Source organism: Eptatretus burgeri, chromosome 6, assembly GCF_056783735.1.
Source record: "Eptatretus burgeri isolate ZD-2024b chromosome 6, Ebu_testis_v1, whole genome shotgun sequence".
Lineage (NCBI taxonomy): Eukaryota > Metazoa > Chordata > Myxini > Myxiniformes > Myxinidae > Eptatretus > Eptatretus burgeri.
The window spans coordinates 44,136,782-44,159,412 of NC_140966.1; the positions used below are offsets into that span (position 1 = coordinate 44,136,782).

At 45.2% G+C, this 22,631-nt stretch overlaps 1 protein-coding gene and 1 long non-coding RNA gene across 2 annotated transcripts in view; one reads left to right on the forward strand and one right to left on the reverse strand.

The window, feature by feature from the left end:
• LOC147024656 (palmitoleoyl-protein carboxylesterase NOTUM-like) overlaps positions 1-22,631 on the forward strand; it is a 107,481-nt gene that overhangs the window by 66,445 nt on the left and 18,405 nt on the right. Inside the window, exons 8-11 of the mRNA XM_085884778.1 lie at positions 815-970; positions 2,925-3,025; positions 3,454-3,604; positions 4,205-4,252. Coding sequence (XP_085740904.1) covers positions 815-970; positions 2,925-3,025; positions 3,454-3,604; positions 4,205-4,252 — 456 coding nt within the window. The remainder of the gene's footprint in view (positions 1-814; positions 971-2,924; positions 3,026-3,453; positions 3,605-4,204; positions 4,253-22,631) is intronic.
• Positions 805-20,452, reverse strand: LOC147024658 (uncharacterized). Its single transcript, XR_015059124.1, has 3 exons — positions 20,183-20,452; positions 2,555-2,608; positions 805-942 (listed from the first exon to the last, which is right to left on the reverse strand). It is a non-coding gene; the product is annotated as an uncharacterized LOC147024658 (long non-coding RNA).

The following is a 22,631-nucleotide window of genomic DNA, read 5'->3' on the forward strand; positions in this document are numbered from 1 at the left end:
GACAAACAAACGGACCCAAATGCATTACCCTCTCCTCCGGCAAGGGTAATAACATTGGGCTGAGTTGTAAAACCAAAATATCAAGTGTAATTTGGTTTGCTTGCTTTCAGTATGAAAGTCAGTTTAGTTTGCATGCACCATTTCGTTTTGCTGATTAAGAAACTAAGTTAGAAATGAAAAGAGAAGACTGGTGTCATAATCAAGTCCACCATCAAGTATTTTTTGCAAACTTCCACAACCACATTTTGATGATTGTGCAGGGTTGTGGTCTCAGTAAGTGGATGGTTATACCCACTATTTAATCACTCTCTTTTTTTTTTGAAAATCCGATTAATAACCATACAAAGTTGGTTCCTAACATAAAAAATTGAGTTACTTTTAGCTCCTCCATGAACAGAGACTTCTGTTTTAAGTAAACACTTGCTACAGGGTTTGACATCTGACACTGAGACAGCTGGATTACAGGATAACATGATGACTTTAGAAAATAACCTTCTAAATTATGTATAACTATCCTTTAACTTCCATGAGATAATATATTATTTAATTGCCACAAGGAACTAAAATCCACCATCAATCTCATTGAACAATAACATTTAGCACTAGAACAAATCAATTCTACTTTTATCAGATGTTACCAACTCTGGTTCATAATGATTTGATCCAAGCATATACCAAAAGGAAAGGACATACATGGAGGACAAGATAGATACAGAACTCAACTGTGCCTCTTGCTTTTCAGTAGTTGTAACAATATAATTTCAAACTTTTGGAGTACAGTAACCTTGACTCATTTTTATTATTGTCTGTGTAGCGCTGGTGGCACAGGCGTGCTGTTAAACCTCGACCGAGTGGCCACTCAGCTTCAAGAACTTCGAAACCCAGCACATGTACGTGGACTCGCAGATTCTGGATGGTTTGTACGACCAGGCACACATGATGCTGGAAAAGAGTTACAAACAGCTCTCAGGTAAAACAATAAAAATACAGAACTCAAAACGATGATCAGAAAGGGATATGTGAACTGATGACCTTGTGCAGCTGGAATATCAAATATTTTGTTTTTTTATCCAAAAAATTTCTGGACTTTTTTTTTTGAGAGAATTTCAATTTTTTTGCATATACTAAAGACAGCTTGCTCGATAATTGGAATAACAGTAAGATGGCAATACTTAGCAACAGAAAGCAAAATCTTAGATATCTTTATTCGCAGCTAAATTTTGAGATGTTTTTAAGGTGTGTTATTGACACCAAAGCAATGTGGTTTGCAGGCACCCCCTCTTTTTTGGACACATAGTTGAGGCTCATGGAGAAGCTATAACACGAAATGAATCAGGACATAATATAACGAAAGGAACAGCAGAAAGAGAAGGGGAAACACACCAACAGCAGGGTTAAGGGACAAAATAGATGATAAACTTGAACCATTAAGGGATGTGGGGAAGAATTAGTGGTAGGAAAGGGCATACATGGTGGACAAGATGGAAACAGAAGCAAAATTTCAAGAAGGAAAAAACTGAAAATTTGGAAAGAGCTTGGGGAGGGTTAATGGGGGATGAAAATATCATAGTTTTGGATGCCAGATCCAATATCCAATATATCTGCTAGATCATTAAAAATCCAATTTACCTGCCAGATCATATGACCTATGACAACTGGGCATAGTGGCGTGCGCCTGTAATCTGGCTACTTTGAGGCTTGGGTTGGAGGATCGCTTGAGGACGGGAGCTCTGTGCTGGGCCGCACTATGATAGGGTGTAGGGCAGCCTGGAATCATGGCGAAACCCAATCCTTATCCTTTTGTCATAAGAGGCGACCAGGGTTGCGTCAGGAAGGGCATCCGGCGTAAAACCTATGCCAAATCAGAATGCAGATCATAACGGATGATCCGCTGTGGCGACCCCAAATGGGAGCAGCCGAAAGATGAACAACAACATCATGTGACCTATGACATCATAGTTTTCAAACTTTATTCCTCAATGCAAGTAGATCATATGCAGGAAGTTTCATTTTGATGAAAAGTCAGAAAAAAAATTTGAGGAAGTCAGCCGTTCTGGAGAATATGATTTTTCAAGATTTTTTTTTCTTCCATTCATCACAATTACGTCTGCTGGCAATGGTGAAGAATCACTTAAAAAATAAATAATTCTCGTATCCAGATCCGGATTCGGATCTTCACCAAAATTGAATCATTTCTTCCTTGTCACACTCCCAACCTGTCCACCAAGTTTCATCCAAATCTGTCCCCAACTTTTTGAGATATCGTGCTATATATTAGTTTAGCCCGATCTCTCAATGGTGAAGAATCGCTTTAGAAATTCTAGTAGTCGGATCCGGATCCAGATCTTCATCTAAATTGATTCAATTCTTTGTCACACACACACCAAACATGTCCACTAAAAGTCATCCGAATCCGTCCACCACCTTTTGAGATATCGTGCTATATATCGTTTTTGGCCCTAATCTCTCAATTGTGAAGAATCTCTTGAAAAATTATAGTAGTCGGATCCGGATCTTCACCAAAATCTAAACACTTGGTCCATGTCACACACACCTTATCCGGCCCACCAAATTTCATCTGGATCCGTCCACAACTTTTTGAGATATCCTGCACACAGACAGACAGACAAACAGACAGAGAGGGGGTGGGTGAAAACATAACCTCCTTCACCTTTGGTGGCGCAGGTAAAAAGGGAACCATACTCACTAACAGATCATGGAGTTGCAAAATATATTTCATATCAATGTCATTGAGGTCTCGGCCTTTGATTTTCGAAATTAGACTCAAACTTTAATTAGAAGGCATTCTGTGAGAAAGCCGAGGTGATAGATAAACTAGCTGGAGGGAATTGATGGCTGCGGAGGGAATCGTAGAATGGAAAGAAAATGTCCAATTCTGATCATCTCTTTTTCAAACACTGCAGATTGTGGAACAGCTCGGTTCCCGAGCGATGTCATTTGCGACTTGGCGCAGACCAGGCTTGGCGTTGCCTTTATGGCTACGAGATGTTCCCAACGCTCACAAGTGAGGCTTTTTTCACTCGGATCATTCCCCCCCCCCTTCCCTGTCTTCATTAAATCCCCATTTTCTTATACCTCTCCTCCTCCCTCCCATGCCCCCTCCCCGTGAGATCGTCTGCAAATCCAAAGCTCTCATCTAGCAATGTACTGTTGTTGTGTGGTTGTCTCCCCCCAACACTTTCGTTGTGTGCAGAGGCACACCCCCAATTAAAAGCACTAAACTGAGAAAATTATACTTTGCTTCAAAGTCTGCATGTTTCATGTAATTCCTTGACCTTCACGTTTAATTACCATTGATATGGGATTCCTGCATGATTTTGATTTTCCAAGAAAAGATGGTGTTCACATTGAATTGATATGCAAGTATCCCTCTTGGATAGACATATTAGATGAGGTGCTAGCGATCTTTCACCTTCCTCATGCCTCCCGCAGCTCCAGTGTTTGTGTCCCAATGGCTGTTTGATGAAGCACAACTTGAAGCAGATCAGGTATACTTGCTGGGAGCCACCTCTGAACGAGGAAGGCGCCTGGCATACCTGCGAGAGCTTGGAGGGGAGCTCCGTGCTTCACTGCAACAGTTACCGTGAGCAAGAGATCCTAATTGTCACATTTTTGGTTTTAATCATAACAACGGCTACACCTCCTCTCGTGCGCACCCATCCCTAAACCTGTGCGCGTGCACGCACACACAGATGGGGATGGTTTTGCAATAGGTAGGTGATGTGTAATTGGATTGATCAATTTGGCATACCCATCTGAGAGTGGCTGCTGACACTGATACCCCATCTTCAAATCCCACATATGATGTCCATTGTTTTGTAAAATCCTTGTAACTAGTGTAAAGTACACCGACGACCTGTCATGTCTTGTATTTATGTACAAACTCCACCAGAAGCCTTTAATCACTGTAAAATAAAATAAAAAAGATGATGTATTGCTTAAATGAAATAAACCATCACAATGTAAAAATAAAGTGAAAGGTAAATAATTATGAAATTTACTGGACTAAGTGGTGTCAGATATTTGTTGCACAAAAATACAGGCAAAAATGACTTAATTGTCTTTCACATCTTATCATCTTTTTGTCAATTCTCAAGGCTCTTTTCCTGTTTTCTCTCCCCCGTCCCTGCTCCCCCCCTTCCATTTTCCTCCCTCACCTTCATCTTCCATCCATCACACACAGGGCAGTTTTTGCTCCAGCTTGCGTCGCTCACACATTGATCACCAGCAGGTATTACCTCTCACCTCAACCTTTCTCCCCCACAAGAGTTGCACACAATGCTGACATTCATTTCCTGAAACCATAACCCAGGAGAGGGGGGGGGGAAATGGTCTATTACCTGGTAATTGTAATGAATGGAAGAAACTGATTTTATGGTGCCCCTTATTTCAACCTTATCACATGACCTCTTTTTGGCAATAGGTTGTGCACTCAGAACTATTTTACACCTCACTCTTGTGTCAATAATTTTTTTTTTTTTACACCTTTTATTGTTTTTGAAGTTGTGAGATTGTGATTTGCCTGCAAGATTTATGATGTGCTTCTTGCTGGAATTTTGGTCCGAAGATATAATCGATATCGATTGAAACATTCTGAATTCCCTGTTCCTTCATTTCACCGTTTTTGGAACACCATATTTTAGATTGGACATCAGGAAGCTACCCTATCTGCATTGTAGACATTTATAGAGCTTACACTATTTTTCGCAATACTTTAAAACAACATCTGGCTAAAACATACAAGAGACAATATTGTTCACATAGCAAAACTGAAGATATGTATGTACCTTGTCCTTCTTTGTGAGTCTAAGATTGCCGATGAAACAGACGTTGTCTGAAGTAGTATTTTGTCCAATCATGGCCAAGAGATGACTGCGTCAAGAGAAACTGTTGCATTTGCTGCTCAATGCAACATTTCCCCACTTCTGTATGAGAAAAGAGCATGATAGCATGGAGTAATTCCCGGTTTATTTACTTTTGAGAGGACACCGACTTGTTTTTAATGTGACATCGACAGGCTTTCTGTTCCGCCTCAATTCAAGAGTAGGTGAAACAGATGTGACAACAGAGAAGACAATGAGCACTTCAAGGTCAGGCCAAATCAGATCTGTGACTTGCTCCAGGCACCATGTAAACCTGTACTAACCTGTTTTGGGGTTGGTTTGTCAGTGACTAAACTGACTCCCCCACTTGGTGTCCTGGTGAGGAGGGTATGTGGATATGGGCACTAGCAGGATTAAAAACAAAACCTGTTAAAGGATGGAGAAGCTTGGGTTGAGCCAATGGCCATCCATATCTAGTGCCCAACTGTGTCTGCAGACATCCTCCTGCAGTTGGGTTACCTATTGATAGGAGCGTTGTGGCAAGATATGCACTCTGGCCACCATAAAACACTTAATTCCGCAACATCAACAAAAAAACCCAACTCAAACTCAGAAGAACCCACTCCGTGGTACTACCTCCTGTACAGCTGCCCTTTGCAGGGCAAATCACTGGATGACAGGACTGGGGCAAAGTCTTTGGAACTCTCATTCTTTGTTGATAGGATGGAAACCACGGGGCAACCCTCCTGGGTTGGGGCGTGGTGGTATGTTGCTGTTATCTGAGCTCCAGTGTCTGTCACTTTAGTATTGCAGCACTTTCTGAGGTTCAGACACTGGATAGCGGTGAGATCATGACAGGTGGCTATACATGCTACTAGTCTGGTTGCTCTGATGGTTATCGTTGACAGGGAGCTGCTGTAGCTGTGTCCTACAAGCTGAATCCTATGGCAATTGAGGTAACACTGGTCAACGAGTGTATTATGAGAATGAGGATTCATCACTCCTGGGGTGTTATTTCCCTGGCCTCTGTATATACTCTGAGTGAGGCAAGTGATCTCACTGTGAAGGAGGCATTCGATGCCACGCTCCAGTCCATGGTTGATCAGTGCCCCAGGCGATGCTATCTTAGTCTTGGGAGATTCCAAAGCATCGACTGAAACTGATAGGGATGGTTATGAGGCATGTGTTGGTCCCCATGGGTCTGAAAGCAGGAACCAGAATAGCACTAATTCCCTTACTTCACAAGATGTCGAGGACTTAGGGTGGCTGGTTCATAGTTTCAGTGCCCACAGCGATATCACTGAACTTGGTATTCCAATACTGGCAGTGTGGCAAAGCAGGTTGACCATGTTCTCATTGATGGTCGCTGGAGGTTGCTCCAGAACTGCAGGGTCTACCAGAGTACTCAGTTCCTCACCACCAATCACAGGCTTGTTGTAGCAACTCTGAACTTGCAGCTCAAATCCAAGAAAGTGGCGCCATCCCAACTACATTGGATGTTGTTGGCACAATCAACGATGAAAGGGGAGCTGAGGAGTTTGTGAACAAGTTGTGAGGATCTAAGGGCTCTGGTTGTTTCAGGGGATCCTGAAGAGTTGTGGAGTGTCTTCAAGACTACCATACTTGATGTATGCGTGGTGTTGGCTTCATGGTTTGGGTGGTAGGCTTGGGATCCTAGGATTCTGAGTTAAAATCCCACCTGGCTGTTGAATTAATACCGGGTGGGGTTGACTCTGCTTGTCATCTTTCCGAAGTCGGCAATATGAGTACGAGCTTGCTGGTATCCTGTGTTGGTGTGGTGACCTGTCCAGAATTGTGCCCAATAGCCCAGGAGACTGCTTTGGCAGTGCCAACGGTCTGCACAGAGTATACTCCCCATGGATTTATTTGGATGAGCTGTTCCACCCATACTCCCATACAAGCCACACACTCCCATATATAAATATAATTTACAAATATTTTGATATTTACAAATGGTGAAGTGAGTTTGCGAGATTCAAGGAGCTCAAAGCATGACGCAATTGACGCTCCATGGTCCTATCTGTATGAAATATCCAAAACCATTGAGCAGCTTTCGTGATAGTAATGCTGAGACTCAGGACATGCAATCAGATGTAGCTATTTTGTTGAACAGCATGACAACCAACATTTTTACTGTATATACCTATTCTTTTGGAAGCTGGTTCTCACTGAGATGAATGACATGCAAACCATTCCCCAAATGACTCGGCTAGGTCTGCCTTGAGGGAGCACATCGTCTCCCCTCGTTCCTGCGGGAGGTTAATCCAACCCTCGCATTGGGTCCCAATGCATTCCCCAAGCTCAACCCCAAAGTCCCCAACCAGCTCTACTTGTGTGTGCTCCTCTTTAATTTTATGTAATTCGTCTTTATCTTCTAATTCTTGCATTTCTGTTATTATTTGTAAATCCTGCATCTCCCTTATGATCTATGTCATCCCCTGTTCGGGTTTACAATATTCCAAAAACACTCTCTCCCCAAATTATTACAGTGTCGCTTGTCACCTCGACCTTGCCCATCTCCACTGTGGTCAAAACAACCTTCACACTCCCCCTTGACTCAGTCGTTTCCCCATGTACTGTACCGACCTGGTTTGCAAAATTCCGGACCACGTTTTTCGTATCACTTCTCAGTGCCCGCATATCCTCTCTCCATGTTTGCATATCCTCTCTCCATGTTTGCATATTTCCATTCATTTCGTTTTTCATGTTTTGCATATTTCCCTTCATTTCTTGCGCATTCACATCCATTCTTTGCATATTCACATCCATTCTTTGCATATTCACATCCATTCTTTGCATATTCACATCCATTCTTTGCGCATTCATATCCATTTTTGCCTCAACATCTCCAACATCTGTCTCATGTCAAATGACCCCGGCGAAGCCGGTCCGCCATGATCGGGCGCGGATCCGACAGAGATTGTTCGGTCCTCCATCGGGGACATTTGATGCGGGGGGAGCTCATGCACTGCCGCTGCCACCCCCAATGTCACCCCTGGGTTTGATTGCAGGGAAGGGTCATCCTGCAAGGTGTCGTCCTGAGCCATGGGTTCTTCTAACGTTAATTCCGAACCCACCTGTACCAGTCCGCCATGGTCCGTAATGAGAATTACTAAAATTTGGATGCTCTTAATTTCGGAGGGAAAGGGGGGCGGGGGGTTGCCAAGCACACCCCTGGTCCGAATTACGTAATTTTCTCCAAGGAGGCGGAGGGGTTCGAATCCCGCCCCAGACACCAAACTGTAGTGGATTCAAACCCTGCAAATTTTCGATGGAGGCGGAGGGGTTCGTACCCCGCTCCTGACACCAAACTATTGCGTTTGGTGTCCTGAAAATTTATTGTGGGGGCGGAGGGGTTCGAAATCCCACTCCTGACACCAAACTGTTGTGGACTGGCGGTCGGTGGAGAGAACGACCACTAGGTGGGGAAAGCTTGCGTCATCTCTCACCAAACTCCCTGGAATTGTAGGCCGTAGCTCAGATAACTCTGTGAGCCGGCAGATCGTTTAACCAACCGTGGTCGCCAATATTTCAACCGTGTGGCGTAGGGTTATTTTGGCTTGATCAGTGTTTCTCAACCTTTTTTGTCCCACGCCCCACTTTGATTTTCAAAAAAATCGTACACCCCACCATGATTGGAAACACTACAGTATATACTACATATGTATTCAAAAGGCTTTATTAAAACTTTATTGCATATTTTATTCAATTGCTACTCACTTCAATGGGAGCCCTGCCCTTGACGCTGGCTGCAGATTTGTTTGATTCGAGGAACCAATTTTGTCAGTTTCAGCCTTAAATCACCATGTTTCTTGATTTCCAGTCGATTTCTCTTACCTTGCAGCAAATCGGTAACAACACTAAATCCACATTCGACGCAATAAGATGATGGGAAATTTATCAATACTTCCCTTGCCAAAGTAGTCGAGTTTGGGTATTTATTTTCACTCTCCTCAGACAGCCACATCATGGTTCCTTTGAACTTGAAAAGAGTTTTCACAGACTCATCTTGTTGCAACTCGCATAACTCCTCTTGGTATTGCTCTGGTACTTCAGATAAATCCACCAGAAATGGCTGAGTCAACCAAGAAGGGAACTCCATTGCTTTCAAATCATGAAATCTGTCATTGAAGTCATTAACCAACATTTTCAAGTGGTCAACAATGACGTTCTTTGCCTCGTCAGTTCCCTCACATTCTTTCAACCAAGGGAATTGGCTAAAATTTCTTGATGATATGTTGCATCGACACAAATCCAGAAATGTCACAAATCCAAATATCTTTGCTTTTGCATCACAGAGCGTCGCATTGGCTCCTTGGAGCTGCTTGTTTAAAGAACAAAGCTTCTCAAAAATGTCCATCGAGTAGCTCACATAAGCTTTGCCGTCTGTGGTCAACAGGAGATTCATTTCAGGTTTGCCCTTGAAAAACTCGCTGAGAGGTTCAAACAGTTCCATAAATCTTTTGAGGCAGTTTTCCCTTTGATAACCACCTTACTTCAGTGTGGAGGAACAATCTCACATGTTCTGCATTTTTAGCCTCACAAAACTTCTTGAACGACGTTCACATTTGGCATTCACTTTGATGGAATTGATGCATTTGATCACAGAATGCAGTATCTCATGCAGTTCAGGGGAAATATTCTTTGCAACCAAGTTTTTTCTGTGGATAACACAATGCACAGCCAACGTGTTTGGATTGTCATCCTTCATTAGTTTTAAACATCCTGTCTTTTTACCCATCATGGCAGGTGCACCATCTGCCGCACATGATACAATATTTGTTTTTGGCATTTCATTTTCATCCAAATAATTGTTGAGTTTGCTGTAGATGTCAACTGCACAAGTGGTTGTTTCTAATGATTCCCAAAACAGCATCTCTTCTTGAAACTCTTCCAGGTCAACATATCTCACGTATGCCAATAACAGTGATTCGCTTTCCCGTATGGTAGATTCATCGATTTGTAATGAGAACTTTCGTGATTTCAACTTCTCAATGAGTTGTTGTTCAACATCTTGCCACATCTCATCTATTCTATTGCTGACTGTGCTATTATGCAGTGGCATTGCTTGGACATCTTTGTCATCCTTTTGCAGAACTGTTTTCAGAAAAAAAACATATATTGCGGGTTTAACAAGTTGTTCCCCAATCGTATGATTCTTCCCATTTTTTGCTATCAGCAGAGAAATTTCATAACTTGCTTCAAGGGTACGACTCAGGGCTGGAGTTTGAACAGAAAATAATGAAGTGATTTTTGATCTATTCTCAAACTTGTCTTTCAGAGATTTTAAATATTCAAATTTTGAATTGACATGGTTGGGATGTTTAACCCTCAAATGAGCTTCAAGACGACCGGCTTTCATTGATTCATTCGAAAAAGTATGTTGGCATAGTAAGCAGAAGGGTGCATGTTCATCGTGTACAGCAGGTATAAATCCAAACTTCAAGAACTCCGCTGAGTATTGACGAACTTTTTGTTTGCTTGGCCTGCTCATTTTGATTTAAACAGAGTAAGTAAATCTTTGGAAAAATAAGAAAATTGTTTTGAATGCCACAAAAGTTTGATAAAACAGTGGTTTTATTAGAAAGTAATCGCAAATTAAAAAAAGAGATGCAAAAAAAACCTACAGCAAGATATCCTTTTGTGGTTTCGGCATTAAGTAGCCCTGTTAGCCTGACCGAGTTTTCGGCGAGCTATCATTGTGCGGACCCTTTGGGTCCAAACCAAAATCAAATCAAATCGAATTTGACCAAGTTAGAAAAAAAATTAAAATGTTGAATCATGCTTACCTTGTTAATAATTTCAAGTGTGTTTAATCGTCACCAAGATTGAAGAGAAAACGGGAAGGAGAAGAGGTAGAATTGTTGAGCGCCAAGGGTACAGGTTTTTCTGGCATATCTCGCCAATTTTTCAGTCAAACTCTCCGACGCATGAATCATCACTCGCATCACTGCTGTGAGCGCGCAGCAGCGCAATGAATTCCCCTTGACAAAAAGCGAGTCATAGTGACGTAACAGCGTTGAATTAACAAGGGCACGCCTTACAGCGGATTGGCTAACAAGGGTGCGGTGAAGCAGTTTTTAGTTATGACGTTATGAGGCATCAGTCACAGCTTCAAACTTTTGAAAATTTGAAAGTGCAAAGCTATGAAAGCGATCATATATTGATTCATTAATTCTGAATCCTCATGGCTCACCAAAATATTGCCATGCTCTACCTTGAGAAACACTGGTCTAAATCCAACGTACCTAAGTAACCACACGGTCTCGGCTCCCAGGGATCCACGCCCTCGGAACGTCTGGCCGAACCTGATTCACTCTACCGGCAGCGGTAAAATTACACCTACCAACTACCACTCTGCCACCTACCTTTCCGGATCAGATGCAGTTGAGTGGACCTGCCCAGAACGTCCCGGCTACAATTGTCCGATTACCGGGGATAAAACCCCACCTAAACTCAGATCCGAACGATGCTGGACCAATTCAAGAAAGGACGGAAACGAACTGGGGACATTTCTAACAAGTTTTATTTGCAATAAAAGACAAAGGCAAGACTTAACACGAATATGCAAGTAGTATTTACAATGTTCCAAAAACAGTTATTCAGTTCTACTTACCAGACGGGCCCACACGCAGACACACACACACAAATGAAAAGAAACCTAGAGTTCTTTATTTGACCCTCGCAGCCGAGGAGAGAGACAAGCTGGGGGTCAGAGTTCGGACGGGTACCTAGCCGTCGGAGAAAGGGGGTACTCCATGCTGTGGCACCTGGCAATGGTCGCTGGTTTGGTCCCCAGTCGCACGTGTGGGACTCGAGGTTCGTGGCGGAGCTCGGGTGGTGAATGGCCGAGGTCCACGGAGGAGGGGTCAGGGTCGCTCTTTCCTTCTGTGTAGAGGGCCAGCAAAGACACGTTCGCCACCTCGATGACCTGCTCAACCCTCGTGACAGCAAAAACCCTTTCGTGACAGGAAAAACCCAACAAAAACTCTCTAAAAAGACTCACCAAAAACTCTCCAAGTCCCCAAAAAGACCCCTGCCTCAGAGAGTGCTCGGGGATTTATTGACTTCCCTCAACGGGGAGGGGCTCTTGGTTAAGCACACCTCGCTGTCCACCTTTGATTGGACAGGTTCCCACGGCATACCTTTCCGGGGCAGGGCCTTGGCCCCTGACGGGAAACCCCAGCCACTCTTCCACGCGGGTTCATACTTGACAGGTAACAGTGTTAACACTGCAACGGTGTTGGGCTTTGGCCCCTGACGGGAAACCCCAGCCACTCTTCCACGCGGGTTCATACTTGACGGGAAACAGTGTCAACACTGCAACGGTGTTGGGCCTTGGCCCCTGCCGGGAAACCCCAGCCACTCTTCCACGCGGGTTCATACTTGACGGGTAACAGTGTCAACACTGCAACGATGTTGGGCCTTGGCCCCTGACGGGAAACCCCAGCCACTCTTCCACGCGGGTTCATACTTGACGGGTAACAGTGTCAACACTGCAACGGTGTTGGGCCTTGGCCCCTGCCGGGAAACCCCAGCCACTCTTCCACGCGGGTTCATACTTGACGGGTAACAGTGTCAACACTGCAACGGTGTTGGGCCTTGGCCCCTGATGGGAAACCCCAGCCACTCTTCCACGCGGGTTCATACTTGACGGGTAACAGTGTCAACACTGCAACGGTGTTGGGCCTTGGCCCCTGCCGGGAACCCCCAGCCACTCTTCCACGCAGGTTCATACTTGACGAGTCACAGTATCAATATTGCAATCGTTGTCTTAAATGAGTTGCAACGTTCGTGGGAGCTGAGAAACCGGAACCGCGAGATCTTGCCTTGGCACGTCAGGGTGCGAGAAGGCAGCTGGTTCGTGGTGGATCGTGATGAGCCGAGGAGTCATGCAGATGGGGTGGTTGTTGGGGGGTTCGTTGGATGTAAAGGTTTAATAACCTAACTCAAAATAAATCACAACACACACCTTTGATTCTCCCACGATACAAAAGGAAAGGGATCTGACGACACACATACTTGACGACATAACTGACTTTGGGGACATCTGTATGTGGAATGCTTATGGTTACCAGATCCGAAACAATACATATGAGGTCCGTCTAAAAAGTAACGGGACTGAGCCTGCTGTGTGCTCCACTTTCACAACTTGAATGAACAGTTTGCGTCACAGTCTTTCGCAACATTCCAGCAATATATATGATTGGTGAAGGTTGACTGTGCTCATTGTGTGATTTTTTTTACAGGTCGTGCTTTACACGTTATCTGGTCTGAGTCGTCGTGCTATGAGACGTTTGCAGAGAGCCAATCTGAAGTTTCTTGCCAAGCTTGGCAAAACACCTTCCGAATCCTTCGCAATGTTGCAAGTCTGCGGGGAAGAAACGATCATTTGAATTGCACAATAGGTTCAAAGAGGGACGGGAGGAGGTTGAAGATGATCCACGGTCTGGAAGACCTTCAACGAGCAGAACGGCAGACAACATCGAGCGTGTGATGCAGATGATACGTGCAGATCGTCGACTCACAATGCGGATGATTGTTGAGGAACTTTCCATCAACAAGGACACTGTCTGGAGCATTATCACTGAAGATCTCGAAATGTGCAAGGTGTGCCCAAAGATAGTCCCCAAGCTGTTGCCCGGGGACCAGAAACAGCAAAGAGTCACTGTCTGTCAAGACATTATCGAGCGCCTCGAGGACAATCCAGACCTTCTCAGGAGAGTCATTGCTGGAGATGAATCGTGGATATTCGAACACAATCCCGAGACAAAATGGCAGTCATCAGCGAAAAGTCTGGCATGACCAAGACCAAAGAAAGCAATTATGTCGAAGTCGAAGGTCAAGGTGATGCTCATCACGTTTTTTGACATCAAGGGCATCATCCACTTCGAGTTTCTACCACAGGGTCAAAGAGTGAATCAATACATGTACAAGGAGATCCTCCGGCACCTCATGAGATCAGTCTGGGACAAGAGGAGGGATCTGTGGCAGAACAATGCCTCGGTGCTCCACCATGACAACGCCCCTGCTCACAGTGCCCTGAGCATCCAACAGTTTCTGGCGGAGAGGAACGTGCCAACTCTGGAGCAACCACCGTATTCACCAGACTTGGCCCCTTGTGTTTTTTTCCTATTCCCCAAGCTCAAGGGGGAGATCAAGGGGACCCGATTTCCTGATGTGGAGGCCATCAAAAGGGCCGTGACAACGGAGCTCCAGAGGATTCCATAAGAAGCCGTCTGGGGTGCATCAAAGCGTGAATGAAAAGGATGGACAAGTGTGTGAGACTGGAGGGAAACTATTTTGAAGGGGACAAGCTGTGATTTCAATATATTTTTTGGAATAAAATTTCTGTGAAGTCAGTCCCGTTACTTTTTAGACGGGCCTCGTGTATATATATATATATATATATATATATATATATATATATATATATATATATATATATATATATATATATATATATATATATATATATATATATATACATATATACATATACATATATATATATATATATATATATATATATACATATACATATATATATATACATATATATATATATATATATATATATATATATATATATATATATATATATATATATATACATATATACAGTATAAATATATATACATATTTACAAATTTGGAAATCAATTGCACTCATCATTCAGGTTAATTAAGCTCAGTTATGTCGATAAGTGCATGTTCCATAGATAGCTCACCTTCCATTGTTTAATGGGCAGAAATATATTAAGTGCGCTGTGATTAAATTCAATAGTTAGGGAGTGATCACAACACAATGGAAACGACCCTCCCCCCTCTTCTAGGAAGAGGAAGAAGAGCCCTCCCGTCGTGTGATTCATGATGTAAACAACTCCCTCCCACCCGCGGTTGTGCGGGCACGAGGGGATAAGTCACTCCGGGAGCGGGGGAGGGCGGATAGGAATAAGAGGGAGACCCTCTGCCGGGGCTTTTTGGGGCTTGGCTTAGTAGTGGGCTTCTTGCTTCTGCTTGGCTCGGGTTGGGGTTAGGGTTCTTGCTTTATTCGGAAGAGAGGTGTTTCGCTTTTTGTGCTTGGTTCATCGAAAGAGAGTTGAGCTGGTTGCTCGGCTTGAGCTTTTTGGTTGTTGTTCATCGAGAGAGGAGCGCCAGTTGCGAGAGTCACGCGTGTTTTGCGCTCTACTTCGTCGTCCGGTTCGGCTGGCTCTTCTTGGCTCGTGGAGCTCTTTGTTCTCAGCTTGGTTCCCGGCTTGGTGCGACTCATTGGCCTCTTCTTGGAGGGGGTTCTTCGGGGAAGCGACGCATCGACGGGAAGGATTGGCGCCTCATCTCACCAGCACGTGTTCAGAAGCATGAGGGGATTCACTGGAGCTCGGGAAGGATCGCGGCTCACGGCGATTGGATCCAGCTCGCTCTTGCTGGAGCCCAGGTCCGAGCAGCTTGAAGACCACACGAGGTGGAGAGGTTCCAGATAGGTTCTGGGTTTCAGCTCATCTGTCCGTCTGAGCTGAATTCCTTATTAAAGGCATCAGCCACCATTTATTGGGTGTGTGTGTGTGCGTACGTGTGTCCGTGGGTCCATCTAACAAGTAGGAAACTGTTAAGTGCCTGTGTTGTATTTACTTTACATTTCATAATAGAACTCGGCTGTAGGTTTTTGCTCGTGTCCTGTCCCCTATCCCCATTCATTCATTGCTTGCATGCCTGTGTTCAAATAAATGTACCCATTGTTGAATGTCACCTGCTCGTTGCGTCCCTTCCTCCATTGACTGCCATGAAGCGTTCGGGATATTAGCTGGCTGATTATAAGCCGATAAAACGAACATCTGGTCCGACGGGACTTGGCGATATAAAACCACTCGGCAATCACATACGGAACGAGCTGTTTAAGCGGCTCGTTTTCGTGCAGGTCCCGTTGAGGTATAAACTCCCGGCATTTCTGTCTGCGCGAATAATTAGGTACATCAATAATTCGGCGATCGACCCTGTAGCGCGTGGACAGAAGCGTTGGCTGGTTTATGGTGTGTTAAACACACCCGTAGCTGGGTTTCGGCATTGATCCGGAAGCTGCGACTAAATTGCCACGTTCAGTGGGCGTGCGTAGCCACAATTGGGCTAAGGCGGTCGCCCGCATGCCGGAACGCACCGAAATACTACAACAACAATATATATATATATATATATATATATATATATATATATATATATATATATATATATATATATATATATATATATATATATATATATTACATATACACACACATATATACTAGCGGAGTGTGCTTACACCTTATGTAAGCATACTAATCATGCTTCCTCATTATCTCGGGTCGCTCACCTGCATTTGATTTTTCATTTATTTTCATTTATGGATGTTGTCCGACGATTCTGTGATTTTTCCTATTGTACCAGCTTCGATGTCCATTGGCACGCAAAATTACCGTGCTTCCGCATTGTCTTGGGTTGCTCAACTGAAATTTTTTACACTTATTTTCATTTATTTATATTTTCATATATGGATTTTATCTGTCCATTCTGTGATCCCCCCCCCCCCCGCCCTGTGTACTGGCTTTAATGTCCATTGGCATGCAAAATTTCTGCTTTCTTCGTCACCTGGAAGGCACAGATCTTTATATCAGTCAGTATGTCAATCAGTCAGTGGTTAAAGGAGCTTTATATATTACTCGCAGGGTATGCTTACACAATGTAAGCAATAGCGAACCATGCAACTCCATTTTCTCAGGTCGCTCACCTGCATTTGATTTTTCATTTCTTTTTGCTTCTTTTTTTTTTCATTTATTTATATTTTCATTTACGGATGCTTTCCATGATTCTGTGATTTTTTTCCCCCAGTGTATCAGCTTTGATGTCCATCAGCACGCAAAATTTCAGCTTTCTCCGTCACCCTGAACGTTCCAATCTTTAATATCAGTTAGTGAGACAGTGGTTAGAAAGAGCTTTATGTATTACTCGTGGGGTGAGCTTCCACATTGTGTAAGCATACGAACTGTTCTTCCCCATTGTATCGGGTCGCTCACTTTCATTTGATTTTTTAAAATACATTTTATTTTAGTTTTTTTTTCATTTATATATATTTTCATTGACGGATGTTGGCTGATGATGCTGTGATTGTTATTTTTCCAGTGTATTGCCTTCGATGTCTGTCAGCAAACAAAATTACCGTGCTTCCCCCTTGTCTTGGGTCGCTCACCTGTATTTCATTTTTCATTTATTTTTTTCATTTATTTATATTTTCATTTACAGATGCTTTCTGACGGTTCTGTGATTTATTTTCCTGGTGTATCAGCTTCAACGTCCATCGGCACACAAAATTACCGTGCTTCTCCATTGCCTCAGGTCGCTCACCTGCATTTTTTTTCGTTTAGTTATATTTTCATTTATGGATGCTGTCTAAAGATTCTTCTTCTTCCTCTTTTGGCTTGCTCCCGTTAGGGGTCGCCACAGCGGATCAACCGTCTCCATTTCGCTCTATCCTCCACATCTTCCATTGACACTCCAACCACCCGCATGTCCGCCCTCACCGCATCCATGAACCTCTTCTTTGGCCTTCCTCTTCTCCTCCTGCCTGGCGGCTCCATCTTCAACATCCTTCTCCCGATATACTCCGCTTCCCTCATGTGCACATGTCCAAACCATCTCAATCTCGCCTCTCTCACTTTGTCTCCAAACCGTCCTTCCTGCGCTGTCCCTCTAATATTCTCATTTCTTATCCTGTCCATCCTCGTCACTCCCAACGAGAATCGCAGCATCTTTAACTCTGCCACCTCCAGCTCTGCTTCCTGTCTTTTTGTTAGCGCCACCGCCTCCAAACCATACAACATAGCTGGTCTCACTACCGTCTTATATACTTTCCTCTTCACTCTTGCAGCTACCCTTCTGTCACAAATCACTCCTGCAACTATTCTCCACCCACTCCATCCTGCCTGCACTCTCTTTTTCACATCTCTCCCACACTCTCCGTTACTTTGGACAGTTGATCCCAAGTATTTAAACCCATCCACCTTCCCCACCTCAACTCCTTGCAACCGCACCATACCACCACCCTCCCTCTCATTTACGCACATGTACTCCGTCTTACTCCGACTGACTATCATTCCCCTTCTCTCCAGTGCGTACCTCCACTTCTAGAGGCTCGCTTCAGCCTGCTCCCAACTCTCCCTACAGATCATGATGTCATCCGCGAACATTATAGTCCATGGAGACTCCAGTCTGATCTCGTCCGTCAACCTGTCCATCACCATTGCAAACAGGAAAGGACTCAGAGTCGATCCTTGGTGCAATCCCACTTTAACCTTAAACCGGTCCGTCATTCCTACCGCACACCTCACCGCTGTCACACTGTCCTCATACATATCCTGCACGATCCTCACATACTTCTCCACCACTCCCGACTTCCTCATACAATACCACAACTCCTCTCTTGGCACCCTATCATAAGCTTTCTCTAAATCCACAAACACACAATGTAACTCTTTCTGGCCTTCCCTATACTTCTCCATCAACATTCTCAAAGCAAACATCGCATCAGTGGTGCTCTTTCCTGGCATAAACCCATATTGCTGCTCACAGATCGTCACCTCTCCTCTCAACCTAGCTTCCACTACTCTTTCCCACAACTTCATGGTGTGGCTTAACAACTTTATCCCTCTCTAATTTCCACAGCTCTGCACATCACCCTTGTTCTTAAAAATCGGAACCAGTACACTTAATCTCCACTCCTCCGGCATCCTCTCACTTTCCAAGACTTTATTAAACAATCTGGTTTACAACCCCACTGCCATCTCTCCTAAGCACTTCCATGCCTCCACTGGTATACCATCTGGGCCAACTGCCTTTCCACTTTTCATCTTCTTCATAGCAGTCCTCACTTCATCCTTATTGATCCATCCCACTTCCAGATTCACCATCTCCACCTCTTCCAACCTTCTCTCTCTCTCATTTTCTTCATTCATCAGCTCCTCAAAGTACTCCATCCACCTTCTCAACACACTCTCCTCGCTCGTCAGCACATTCCCATTTACGTCCTTTATCACCCTAACCTGCAGCACATCCTTCCCAGCTCGGTCCCTCTGTCTTGCCAATCGGTATAAATCCTTTTCCCCTTCTTTTGTATCCACCTTCTCATACAGCTCGTCATATGCCTTTTCCTTGGCCTTAGCCACCTCTCTTTTTGCCTTTCGACACCACTCCTTGTACTCCTGCCTACTTTCTTCATCTCTCTGACAATCCCACTTCTTTTTCGCCAACCCCTTCTTCCTTATACTTTCCTGTACTTCCTCATTCCACCACCAAGTCTCCTTATCTTCCTTCCTCTGTCCAGATGTCACACCAAGTACCTTCCTAGCTATCTCCCTCACAACTTCTGCTGTCGTTGCCCAATCATCCCACCCCTCTTTACCACCATCCAACGCCTGTCTCACCTCCTCCCTAAATTTCACGCAACAGTCTTCCTCCTTCAGCTTCCATCATCTGTTCCTTTGTTCAGCCCTCACTCTCTTCCTCAACCTCACCTCTAAAGTCATCCTACAGACCACCAATCGATGCTGTCGAGCTACACTCTCCCCTGCCACAACCTTACAGTCACTAATCTCTTTCAGGTTGCATCTCCTACGTAAGATGTAATCCACCTGTGTGCACTTTCCTCCACTCTTGTATGTCACCCTGTGTTCCTCCTTCTTCTTGAAATACGTATTTACCACTGCCATTTCCATTCTTTTTGCAAACTCTCCAACCATTTTCCCTTCCACATTTCTCTTGTTGAGACCGTACTTCCCCATCACCTCCTCATCCTCTTTATTCCCTTCCCCAACATGTCCATTGAAATCTGCTCCAATCACCACTCTTTCATCCTTGGATACAATCTCCACCACTTCATCTAACTCACTCCAGAAATCTTCTTTATACTCCATCTCACACCCCATATGTGGGGCATATGCACTGATGACATTCATCATCACCCCTTCAATTTCCAACTTCACACTCATCACTCGGTCAGACACTCTCCTCACCTCCAATACCCTCTTGACATAATCTTCCTTCAGGATTACCCCGACACCATTTCTCCTCCCATCCACACCATGTTAGAACAGTTTGAAACCACCTCCAATGCTCCTAGCCTTACTCCCCATCCACTTGGTCTCTTGTACACACAGTATGTCCACCTTTCTTCTCTCCATCATATCAGCCAACTCTCGCCCTTTGCCAGTCATCGTCCCAACATTCAGAGTTCCAACTCTCACCTCCACACTTCTACCCTTCCCCCTCTCCCACTGCCTCCGGACTCACCTTCCCCGTCTCCTTCTCCTCCTTCGCCCAGCAGTAGCACAATTTCCACTGGTACCCTGCTGACCACCGGTACCGGTGGCGGTCGTTGGTAACCCGGGCCTCGACCGATCCGGTATGGAAATTCGTTTTGTTGTCCGCATAATGATTTGGCATAGGTTTTTACGCCGGATGCCCTTCCTGACGCAACCCTGGTCGCCTCTTCCGACACACAGGGATATGGTGCACCTATTCTAACCGGGGCATACACCGGGCCCAGTACAACTGGTGCTCATTTCGCCGACCTCGGAAGGATGGCAGGCTGAGTCAACCCCCTGGTGTTTTCGACTTGGTATATATATATATATATATATATATATATATATATATATATATATATATATATATATATATATATATATATATATATATATATATATATATATATATATATATATTGTTGTGGTTACCAAATTCGCAAACCACCATTCAGGTCCCTTCGGTGAGGTATCTCGGTAAGTACATGTATAGTTAGGCCCAAACCCGTTGTCTAGTGGGAATACATGTCATTCATGCGTGCTGCGACTCTTCAGGATAGCCATTTTTCTTTTACTATCTTTAATTTGATCTTTAATTATAATTTAATTTAATCTTTAATTACAACCGCCACGACCTTCACGTCACACCTCGCAGCCGTCGCATCGCCACCGTTCTTGCGCCGCCTGTGGGTACCGGTGTTGGACTCGTGCAGGGCGCGCGCCGAACAGCGTGTACAAAATCATGGATTTTGTGCTTCAAAAACGGATCAAAAACGACACACGCCCACTTTTTGCCGTCCAATCGGTGAGCGAGGGGCGATTTGGCCCCGCCTCCAGGGCGATCGATATATGCAAATTTATGGATCAAAAAGCCTTCACGCCCACTTTTTCTTGGGCCAATGGGGAGCGAGGTGAAAGGTCGAAGGGAGTTGGTCAAAGATGAGAGGGCGAAGCCACAGGGCGGATAAAAGGACCGTGTTCGTCAGGAGAGTAGGACAGTCGGGGACAAGGAGAGTCCAACGGGGAGAGGAAGAGAGTCGAGAGGCGGAGAGTAGGAGAGTAGGAGAGTCGGAAACAGAGAGTCAAGACTTCGCGGGCGGTGGAGTTGGCAAGAAGGAGCTGCTCGTCGTGTGCGTTGGAGTCGGAACGGAGGGGACGGAGCTGTGGAAAGGCGGCGACACCAGACGAGGGGGTGCTCGCGTCGTGCAGGAAGCTGCACCCGAGGGAGGCCGACAGCGCGACCTGGCCGAGGTGGAGACGCTCGTCGCGGGATAATAAAGATCCTCTATACCCCGAGCATCAGCAACCCCCTCCTGTTTCCCCCCGCGCTGAGATAGTGCGACCAAGGGGGCCCCTTTCCCACCCCCTACCAGACACTGTCCGCGAGGCCCGCGGAGTTGAGGCGCCATCGCCGCTCCGCGTCTCATCACCAGACGGGTAGGCGCGACCCGGTCTCGGCCTCAGGCCCGCCTCATCCTTGAGGGTATTTCTTTTCCTTGGTTTTGGGTATGTGTTGTCGGCGCCGTCTGTGAAGTAGAATTGTATAAGTGTTGCCGTGTGCTCGGTAGTCGGTATTAGCTCTGCATTGTGTTTTCGCTTTTACATTTGCTTTTTGTGTAAATTACATTGTGTCTTTTCTGTGTGCATTTGGTGGAATTGTATATGTGTGCTTCCCGTGTGCCGCGAATAAATGTGTTTTGTGTTGAACTGTTTCCCGTTTCGCTTCGTCATTTCTCCCATTGAATCCTCATCTTGCTTCACGTAAAGGGTTGGTAGTGGGCTGAATACACCCGATAATTAATCGAACCGTCGAGGTCGACGATAACACCGCTCGGTTATCCCGATAGTGCGGAACGGGTCGCTTAAGTGGCCCGTGTCCGAAGTCGACCTGCGGCGAGGTGCGATCGCCCGGTCTACCCTCCGCGTGGGTACTTAGGTAGGTCGAATTTGGCGAGCAACCCTATCCCACGCGGGGGCTGATTGGCTCGATCGCGGTGAGACCGAAAGGTCCACCCGTGACTGGTTCCCGGCGTTAGTCCGAGAGGGTCACGACTGGATTGTCCGTCCGGTGGGCGACGTGCCGCGATTCGAGTTACGTGGCCGTCAGCACGCCGGCGGGCGCGAAATCCGCAACACTGGTGTCAGGTCGTGCGATACAAATTCATCGCCCTCCTCGCGGCACTGGTATCGGAGAACAGGAAAACGGGCTCTCCTGTCTCCGGCTAAATTCACGGGAATCGGTCCAGGGGTGAGAGAAGCGACCCCCGATTCCCTCCAAATTACGAGCGAGTTAAATTAACCCTTCACGAGAAGCAAGATGGCGTCTCAAGGCGAGCGGGAGCCGGGGGTATTAGAAATGGATGTAGAATGTGTAGAATCCATGGTCCAGGATGGAATTTCCGAGCAGGAAATGTTGATTGTGCAGGAACACGGAC